The sequence below is a fragment of the Haemorhous mexicanus genome, chromosome 1, assembly GCF_027477595.1.
Source record: "Haemorhous mexicanus isolate bHaeMex1 chromosome 1, bHaeMex1.pri, whole genome shotgun sequence".
NCBI lineage: Eukaryota > Metazoa > Chordata > Aves > Passeriformes > Fringillidae > Haemorhous > Haemorhous mexicanus.
The window spans coordinates 20,470,754-20,481,113 of NC_082341.1; the positions used below are offsets into that span (position 1 = coordinate 20,470,754).

Genomic DNA, 10,360 nt, shown 5'->3' on the forward strand with positions numbered 1-10,360 from the left:
AATATGTGTGGAATAATTGTATGTGTGGAAGGAAAACAAGTGTATTGTTATCCATGCTTTTACATTTGCATCCAAGAAGTTTTTTGATGTTTCCTGTGGGAACCTGTATCTCTCAGTATTCAACAGTTATCTACACATTAATAATATTTTCATGGGTGCTGCAGTGGGTTACCTGCAATGGAAGCCTAAAACTATTTTTGTATTTTATTAGTCGGCTTAGAGTATTTAAACAACATTCTCATGCTACTCAATCATTTGGGAGAGAGAGCTTTCTAGAAGATTGTACTGTTTTAAGATAATTAAAATTAGACACTATACTGGTTTTGACTGGGATGGAGTTAATTTTCTTTGTAGCAGCTCAGATGGTGATATGTTTTGGGTTTATGACCAAAACAATGCAGATAACACAGGGATGTTTTAGTTATTACTGAACAGTTTTGCTCAGCCTGAAGGCATTTTCTGCTTCTCATGCTACTCCATCAGTGAGCAGGCTAGGGAGGGCACAAGCTGGGAGAGGACACAGCCAGGACAGTTGATCCCAGTGGACCGAAGAGATTTTTCACACTCTATGATGTTGTGCTCAGCCATAAAAGCTGGGGAGAAGGAAAGGGGTGTTATGATTTGGAATGGGAGGAAATTTAGGGAAGTGATTTTAGTATTTTAGTAAAGCTTTTTGTGTAGTTGATAGTTTGTTGAATTATTGAGAAGTTGGATATGTTTTTGTGAAATATACATGTTAAAGACAAAAAAATTTGGTAATTTTCTTTTTTTTTTTTTTTTTTTTTGTTGGTGAGGATGTGGTATGTTTCAGTTTTGACTTTTTCATTTTGGTTAGGTTGGGTTGGGTGGTTTTGTTGTGGGTCGGGTTCCTTTTCTTCTCAGGTTGTTCATCAGTTCCTTTTTTTGTTTTTGTTGTGGGGTGGGTCTTAATAGTTGCTGGGTAGGAAGATGGGGAGGTTGTGGAGTCTTGGTCAGAGTAGGGTAGGTTGTGGTTGTGAAGACTTTGTCATCAGGCCCTTTTTTTAGTGTGGTTGAGACTAGAGATTTTGTAGTTTGTGTAGAAAACTAAAAATTAATTATGAGGTTGATTTTGATAGTCTAGTTGTATCTTTTTGTTATAAATTATTGGTGGTTTAGGTAGGCTTTAGGTGTGTTGTTAATCTTTTTAGTGTTTTAATTTCTTTTTTGAGTGCGAGAAAGGAATAAGATGTAAAGGAATAATATGAAGATACTGAAGTTAGTGAGGAAGAAGTTGAGTCTTAGATGGGAGGGAATGAGAAGATATTTAGATTTTGGGGCTGAAATTTTTTTGTAGGTTATGGAGAAAAGACTCTTTTTTTCTTATAATGTATGATATTATGGGGAGATCAAAGTGTTCAAATTAATATTGAATAAAGGCTTTTATGTTAAGTAGATGCTGAAATAGTTGTGATTTTATGAGAAGTTTGAATAGAGAAAGAGAGAAGAGTAGTTTTGTGTTTTTAGGAGAAGAAGATTTTTTTTTTAGGGAGGAATATGATTTTAGAAATAGATAATGAGAATTTTTAATTTTAAATAATTTATCTTTAAAATAATATTTTATAAGTTGACATAGTTTATTGATAAGTTGTGGGAAGGCTTGTGGAAATGGGAAGGACTTTATGATAATAGGGTTCCTTGGGTGGCTGTTATTCGTGACAAAATAGAGAGTTACCAGACAACCGGTTTTTTTCTTCTTATGGAGAAGACTCCATAACCTTAACAAGAGGAACTTCTAAGTGAGGAACTCCCTAAGTGAGCTGAAAAAAGACTATTTTATAGGTAGTAAACTGACTGGAAATTTAAGGTTTAGTTTCTTTACCTTGTCAATAGGAAAGAAAAGGTGGTAGGGGGAGGAGAAATGTTCTGAGGGATTTGTTTTGATTATTTTCCTTTCTTTTAGTTACTTTTAATAAAATTTTCTTTATACCCTTTAAAATTTTTGAGCCTACTTTACCTTTTCTCCTAATCCTGTCTCAATTTCACAACGAACAAAGCAACACATAAGGAGGATCCAGTCCAGCACTGGTTTTACAATACCTTTATCTTAACAACAAATTGTGACCACTGGTGAGGAAAGAAAAAAAGAAAAATAATGCAGTAATACACTGCCAAAAAATCAAATTCATCTATAATCACTTCAAATCTCACCAAAAGAAAAACCAAAAGAAAAAAACAGAAAATACACAAATATATTCAGCTCCTACATGTCCTAAAACTGCAGTACAGTCATCCTAATCTCCCTTTGCTGTCAGTGGATGGTGCAAAGGAGGAACAATAAATAGAAGACCAATTTAGACGTCATACTCTTATGCTCGGTCTCACCTAACTTTAGCCTGAGCCTGCCGCCCTGATTTTCTAGGATTTTCTAAGCCTTCTGATGTTTACCTCCTTGTGGAGAACTTTATCACACACTGTCTGGAGATAACACATTGTTTTGCATTCCTTTATGGAGGAGGAGAGACATGATGGACTGTTGGTTTGACCAGTGGCATTGGAGAGGTGGCACGGTCACCCTCCAATCCACTGTCACTTTTGGAAAACTATAAATGTTGGAGTCAAAAAATAAACTTCTTCTTTTGTTCTTCACCTTGGAACAGCGGTGTGCGGTTAGTTCTTTCGGGTTCGATAGCAACATGAGCCTGTATCCCTCAACAGGGTATATAGATCATTGTGCTGAGTAGTACAAAAGAATAAACATTAAATCAGAATTTTAAATTTTTTTTTTTCCTCAAGACAACACCTCAAGCCTTAATTGTGAAACCCTACATGTCTCCCTTTTTTAAAAATACTTTTTAAAAATTATATTAAATCCATACTACAAATTCCCTACAGCCAGAAGGCAGAAAGGAAATTCTACAGTAGAAGCATTTGCTGATTTTCACAGCCTATTTCACTTTCTTTCTCATTCTGTAGTAATAAGTCACTCCTAACTATCATTGTGGGAATTTTTCTTTAATTACTGTGTTCTACATGTTAGAACAATGAGACCCATGTCTCTGTTACCTACACAAGAGACAAAAGCTGGACTGCCATGTCTTTTTTGTCTAGGTACAATAAGCCTTTTGATAAGACTACTTTTCTAAACAAAATGAAAACATATATTTAATCCTGGTCATAATTTTGTGAATGCACCAGTGGTCTATAAGATTTTTTCTCCAAGCGTAATAACCACAGAGAATCAACAAGTCTGGAAGAGACCTTAAAGATCATCAAGTCCAACCATCAAAGTAACACCACTACAATCTCCCCTAAACCAAATATCCAAATCCAGACAACTCTTGAATTCTTCCAGAGACAGTGGAAGAGTCCATCACATCCTTGGCCAATTGTACCAATGTCTAACCACTCTTCCAGGGAAAAAATATAATTCTAAAATCTAAAATTTGGAACTCAGTGGGAGCAGAGCAGGACACACTTGAAATTAAAATAATGCCATAACCTACTAATAGCAGTTACTGCCTTGAGTTGTATGTTCATTTCCAGTTGTTTACCATGGTTAAAAGGTGATGTAGAAGAGGTGTTGCAATAAATATATGAAATAGTGTTTTCTAAAGCATGAAGAGGAATAGATATTTTAGAAATGGATGGCAAAAGATGATACATGATAGGAAAAAGTATCAGATGATAGGAAAAGATCCAGAGCTGATTTGTATTTTCTATTTGCCATACCACAAAGAAAATATGCCAAAGAAAATTCAGTTTAATTCAGAAATGACAGTCTTCATATCCACTGTCTTTATCAACTCAAAATAGAGTCATGACATGATCACAGAGGTCCTTCAAGAACCTTCATTGGAAAAATAAAGCAGTAGGAGAAAGCATTTAAGAAGAAACATCCAAGAGGGAGGTTAAGGGATCAACAGGCAGAAAGTCTGGGCTTTCTTTGCAGAGAAGAGAGTTAGAGGTTTGTTTGCTTGGGCTTTTTAACTTCAAATAATCAAATTTTGGATTAAATTATAGGCCACACTCCTTAACCACAGATTTGATCCTGTCTCACAAGAAAAGGAATACTCTGGCATCCCTGTAAGTATTAAGAGGATACCAAGAAATCTTTAAATCATTCTTTTGGCAAATCTTCTGTTGAGCTGTTGTTGAGCAATATTTTAATACCCTGTACTATAAATAATAGTCTACAACCATGATCAGTATGCCAGTAAGTCTATGCCAGCCTGAACACTCATTCAGGATGGACACAGAAGCAAAATACCACACACCTGACTTAAAGGAAACAGTTTTCAGTGCAATTTCCCAAAGAACTATGAAATTAAACAATAATATGAATTTTAAAAAGCATGTATACTAAAAGCATTATACTATCCCTAATGTCAGATAACTTTTAAAAATTGCTGCTAGCCCCAAATTTTAGAAATGTTACCCATGGTATAGGATTTACCCAAAGTCAGAATATCACATTTTTTAATGGAAATTTACCTAATTTCAGTAAAGGCACTGAGAACTGCAGTTTCATATATGATTTAATGTTCAAACATGTCTGATTCAAGAATTCTTTACATTTATGCCTTCTGCATTTTATAATTTTTTGCAGATTTTTTTTTCTCAGAAAGTTAGCAAAGACTGAAATATTATGAGTTACTATGTTAACTAAACAGTCACTGAGTACACCTTATTGAAGCTTCAGCATAGTAGGAGGGGAAATTAAATTTTATTTCACAGATCATGTTTAGATTTCATTCTAATTTTAGCAACAGGACTTTTATTTTGGCAATATCTCCTACAGAACAGAATAGAATTTCCATGCTTCAGTGACTTCCCTTTAGGCCAGCTCCAGCACCATGAGGTGGCCCCTGTCCCACTACAGCTCACCTTCTGCTTTACTCATAAATGTGCTGGGTTTGTCTCTCCTATGGCCAAGACAGACAATGATGTTTTTATTTGACATTTTTTAGTCAACGATTATGTCACTTTGTTTAGTCCAAAATTGTTTATGCACTCAGACGCAGCTCAAATCTGTTTGGAGTGATTGTCACACTGGCTTCACGAGCAGGGGTGATCCCTAAACCACAGCAGGCTCCATCAGGTCTGTGCAGAGCCAGGGGTGTCTCCCACAGAGCATTTCAGACCTGCAGCACGAGTCCTGTCACTGCAATGTCACCCAGGAACATCACCAGCCCCAGCTGGTGGCTGAACAGCTGAGTGGCTACACAGTGCTGGGGGAAACAAAAAATGAACAGCCACAGCTGAGCATAAAGCCCAGTCCAGGTACCCAACCTCGTGATCCCATGTTTAACTCATCCTTCAGATTACACAGTTACTGCCTCCTTTCCCTTACCAGAGAAGCTTATGGAATTGAATACTCAATATAATGAAACTTATGAGCCAAAGTAGATGAGAATCTCAAAACTGTTCTCCCCCAGCCTACTTCCAGTGAAATAAAGGCCATGTAAAAACCCTGCAGATTGCAGCCTAAAGAGGTATGTGTGAAGGAGACTGACCTGTGAGACAGGGCTAGAGGGAGGGAGGCTGATACTACCTGATGTGTGGGAGAAGCTCTGGTAGAGAGAGCAGAGCTTCTGGAGGTGAGGAGGAGCTGTGGTGCTGCTGAGTGCTGCTGTGAGAAGGCACATGCTGAAACATGAAGCTGGGACTGGTGTAAAGCAATTTTGGGACTTAATCCTTCTCAGGATCCTACTGGAGTTGCAAAAATGAGCCTTTTCACTTTTTCCTCCATCTACTCCTCTGCAACTGAACTTCAGGGCAGTGTGTCTCCAAGAGATAGAGAGTTTAGCACTTCTTCTTGATGTAGTGTCTCCTGCACAAGGCCTAGTGAGACAAGATAAAGAGAAAACAGGAATTTAAGTTGCTCTCTTTCTCTTTTGGTAACATAGAAGGAGTGAGTCTAAGTCTGTACATAGTAATTTCTGTGCAATTCACCGGTCTTGCCTTGAATATTTTTTTAGCTCCAAAGTTAATAAAAAATGTTACAGTTAATAAAATGTGTTGAATACATGTAAGCACTACACCACCCTGAAACACCTGCCACCTTAGAAGTGCTGGGTGAGCCACTACTGAAATGACTCAGGCCAGAAGCACCTGAGTAAGGGACTCAGATTCCATTTTCCTGCACGTTCATGGTGCATGGCAGTCACCACAGGCCTCATTTCTCCAGTTTAAGACATGCTGATGCAGTGTCCGTGAAGGTCTAGCAATACTTGCAGGATGATGGTGACTCCTGGGTGAGATGGTGCCATCATGATAAAACTTGTTTGCAGATGGAGCAATTAAATACAATCATGAAAGCTTCCTTCAGAAGAGCAGGGAGCCAGGTGGGTCTGAAAACCACATCAAAGACCAAAATGGAAGGCAACAGCACCTGGGTCCTACTTGAAAAATGTCTTGTCCAATAAAACTATTCAGGATACAATACTTTCACAGTATTTTCTGCGATTATTATATCCTTTCTTGCACCAGCAGTGGAGACCAGCCCACACACAGGGGGATATTTAAAACACTACAGGGCTGAGGAGTCCCATACAATCTTCCCATCTCTCCTACAAAATAGTCCTGTACCTCCTCTTGGACCAAAGAGCAGCAGTTCTGAAGCAGAGCTTCATCTCCTGTTTTCATACAGATACAGGTTGTCTATGGGTGGGCTAGACTCCAATTTCTGTTGGTATTTGAATAGAAAGAATCCTAAACCAGGCAGAGATTGGATTTGGTATCTGCCTTTCCTGGTGCCTTGGCTAATAGCAAGAGATCAGACACAGTTGTGGCAAATTTATTTTGATGTCTCATTTCAGTGGGAGTTAGGTATAATTTTGAAAATATGAAACCTAGATGTTAGTTTAATCCTGAATGTGAAGTTGCAAGACTGATTAAATGGCAGTTAAATAAGAAAAAAAAAAATAAAATGAAAATATTTACTCTGGTTAAGAAGAGTTTCCTGATAGGGTAGGGTAGGTATTTGCCTTTTTTGAGACTTATTTTTTCTATATCTTTTCTACCATTTTCCATCTCCACTATTTAATATAAGAAACTTTTAAATATTTCAAATTACTTCTTCTATTTCAAGCATGAGAACCCCTAGATAAACCAAACTGATTTTTCACTGACTAGTAGCCAGCTATGCTATCTGCATTTAAACCCAAGCTAGGTTACCTCCACCAGAAATTGGATATCTGCAGCATTCAGCCCAGTATAAGAGAATCTGAGTCTGATTCTGAAGGTACAGCAGCAACTGTGCCATTTTTTGTTTCCCCCAGCACTGTGTAGCCACTCAGGCAGCCCCACTGTGGCAGCCTGCCAAGCCACCCAGACAGCCACGAAACAGCTTCATCCTCTCTGTGTTTCATTCTGACACTGTCACCTTATCTAAGCTTTCTTTAGAGTAATGGGTTTGAAATCATGAACAACTCAAAATATCTGTATTTTCTGAGAACAGCTTCCTTCTGCAGTATCAAAACATGACATTTGCTTTTTCTTCCTAAAATAAAAATACTCACTTCAGCTCTGTTCTGCATGCAGGATTTTAATGGACTATTCTTCTTAGGAGTCCTGGCAGCTCTTCCTGTTTGTTATCTATGACCAGAAGTGAGCTGATCCATCAGTTTTCACAGGAAACCAAATCAGCAAATGTCACACAGGCAGCAAAGCAGGATACAGTAAACCATGCTCCACATATACATCCTGAGCTTCTATACACTTTTAAAGCTGAGACCCAAGTAGCAAACAGAAAACAGAGGTATAGTGGGGGAAGAAAGCTGAAGAGCTTCATAAATCATAAAATCTGATTCTCTCTACAAACTATTCAGTGCAAATATAAACAACTGAAGGTGAACATTAAGTGCTCAAGATATGTCATGCCATTGGAGTCAAAACAAGGTCCAAAAAGGCTTGCCCTAAACATCCTTAATTTTCTTTGTTTTGATAATTCTTCTGGGTGAGATGTTTAACTAGTGCTCCCAAAGTAGAAAACTTCTGTAAATCTCTTGAAATTACAGAACATGCCAATCAGAACTTTGATTTCACTCAGAGGCCTGGTTTACTTTTGACACAGACTTAAAATACTGCTTGGTTTACAGAAATTGAGGGTTTCTGTTGAATGAATCCTCTCTGTACAAAGCATGTACAAACAAAGCTTTATTGTTAAAGATTCATTTATTTGCACAAAGTCTTCTTCCTTCTTTGTCTCTCCTAATTTCATCATTCACTTCAAGTTCTTTCGTGCTTTTTTCTTTCAACCTCTCCACCTTTCTCAGTTCCTAGATACCCTGCCCCACACATCATGCTCAAAGTGAAGCCACATTTGGCAGTAAAGCACTAAGAACAGGGACTAAAACCATTTCATTATGGTCCCTTGCTTGTCATTGCTATTCCAAAGTAGAACTTTACCCACAAATATTGACTAGTACATTCCATGTTTTGCCAGAGTTACCTTCAACAGCTGCCTCTTCTGTTCCTTTCTGCAAGACAAACAAATTTTATAAAGAAAAGAAAAGACTGAATACCTGTAACAAGCTATGGAAAGCCTGTCAAGTCTAGTTCAGCTGAGAAATTCAGACAAAGTATTTCTGGGTAATTATGACAGACTGAATCTGTAGTCAAGAACCACTTAGCACAATGTCCCTTACAGTTTCGTATTGGGAGTCACAATCACTGAAAGACTGAAAAATCAGTGAGGAAGACTACTAACCATGCAAAGCATATGCCAAATGGTGATGTCTGTATCAATACCTAAGTACAGTATTCTCCTACCAAAGAAAACAAAGATCCTTTCTTACCACTAAATTAAAATCACCTACTTTATACTTCAGTGAGAAGGAAGAGGTTTAAAAATTACTAATGCAATATCCCAGTGGATATAGTAGAGTGTCATTAGTGACACAATCAGATAATATAAATCACGACTCCAGAGAAGATACAAGAAACTGACTAAAAAGTGAGATTGTGGACTTGAATAAAGCAAAAAATTCTTCACTAATTGTTTTGCCTCACCCCGCCAGGAGGAAAGAGAGTTCTCTGAACAAACACACTCCTAACAAGTGTTTTTTAGACATTGCCCATGATTTCTCTAAAAAACAACCCCAACCAACTTATTTGAAAGTTTCAATAGCACATTTCAGTGAGATGCTTGCTCCTGACCCTGAGTTCAAACTCAGGTTCAGAGAACCATGACTTCTCTGCCAGTCTCTGGAGACTTCCATTTGTTCTTATGTAAACCAATATATTTTTATGAAAATCATTGTATTACCTATAAATCATCAGGCCATGTGATTTTTGCTGAAGGATTTGCCTAACCATTCTTCAGCATCAGCTATGTCAGTGTTTCACAAGGCAAAGAAAAAGACTAATTTGGGGAAACTTTCACAAGTCTAAAAGCCATTAAAACCAAGGGCACTAAGTGTTCACACTCCTTTAAAAAGCACAGGAATTTGGGACAGTCTGGCACACAGACTGCAAAATAAAACACATCTGCATAATCCACAAATACCTAAGGATGCATGAGTCAACAGGGGTGAGCCATCACAATGGGCCAGAAATAGATTCCAGTGTGATTTCAGTAAGTCAGTGCCATTCGTAAATGAAGCTTCAAAACCGCGAGTGGGCCAGGTATGTATGCATTGAAGGCTTCCATTCTTTGATATGTATGCATTGAAGGCTTCCATTCTTTGATATGTATGCTTCCTGTAGCCAGGGTGTGATCAACAGAGACTCTGACCAGCCAGTTTTTGGTACTGAGCAGTGTCCCAATGACAACAGGCTCTGCCAAGCAGCCTCCACCTTCCTGCTGCACTCTGTCCCTCTGCGAGGCTCCGAAGCACAGCTGCTAAGGCAGTGGATGTCACCAGCATGGGAACATGGGGTGTGGGCACAAAGCTGCACTGTTTGTTAGCAACCAAAGCTGCATGCAGAAGGGCTCAAACCAATGCTGAACAGGGTTAAGCAAAGCCAAAGCAAAATATTAGGTGACACAATTATCATATTCCATATATATTATATCAGAAGATTGTATGCTAAAAATACATGTTTTTTTTAGCCCTATATGATTATCTTCATTAGTGTGTGCTGTCCATGTACACTCCCAGGGTTGATGTGAATTTTAAAATGCAAAAATCAGCCTTAATCAGTGGAAGTTCTTCTACAGGTTCTCTCATAATGGCTTAATTCTCACTTCTCACTTAAAACATAGATCGCAATCAGTATCAACAAAAACCTGACTTAAAAAAAACTTGACTTGACTTAAAATAATCTAGAAATTTAAATTTAAAAATATTGTGAGAGATAAAAATCTTTATCCTGCAACAGAATAGAATGAGATTTCAAAAACTAGTTAGATTAATAAGACAATTCCTTAATGGTCTCCAGCTTCATAAATATGATA

The 10,360-nt window shown here is 37.8% G+C and overlaps 1 protein-coding gene across 1 annotated transcript in view; it reads right to left on the reverse strand.

Moving 5' to 3' along the window:
* Positions 1-2,373: 2,373 nt before the first annotated feature.
* VIM (vimentin) overlaps positions 2,374-10,360 on the reverse strand; it is a 174,927-nt gene continuing 166,940 nt past the window's right edge. Inside the window, exon 8 of the mRNA XM_059842394.1 lies at positions 2,374-2,501. Within this exon, the coding sequence (XP_059698377.1) occupies positions 2,377-2,501 (125 nt within the window). The 3' untranslated portion in view covers positions 2,374-2,376. The remainder of the gene's footprint in view (positions 2,502-10,360) is intronic.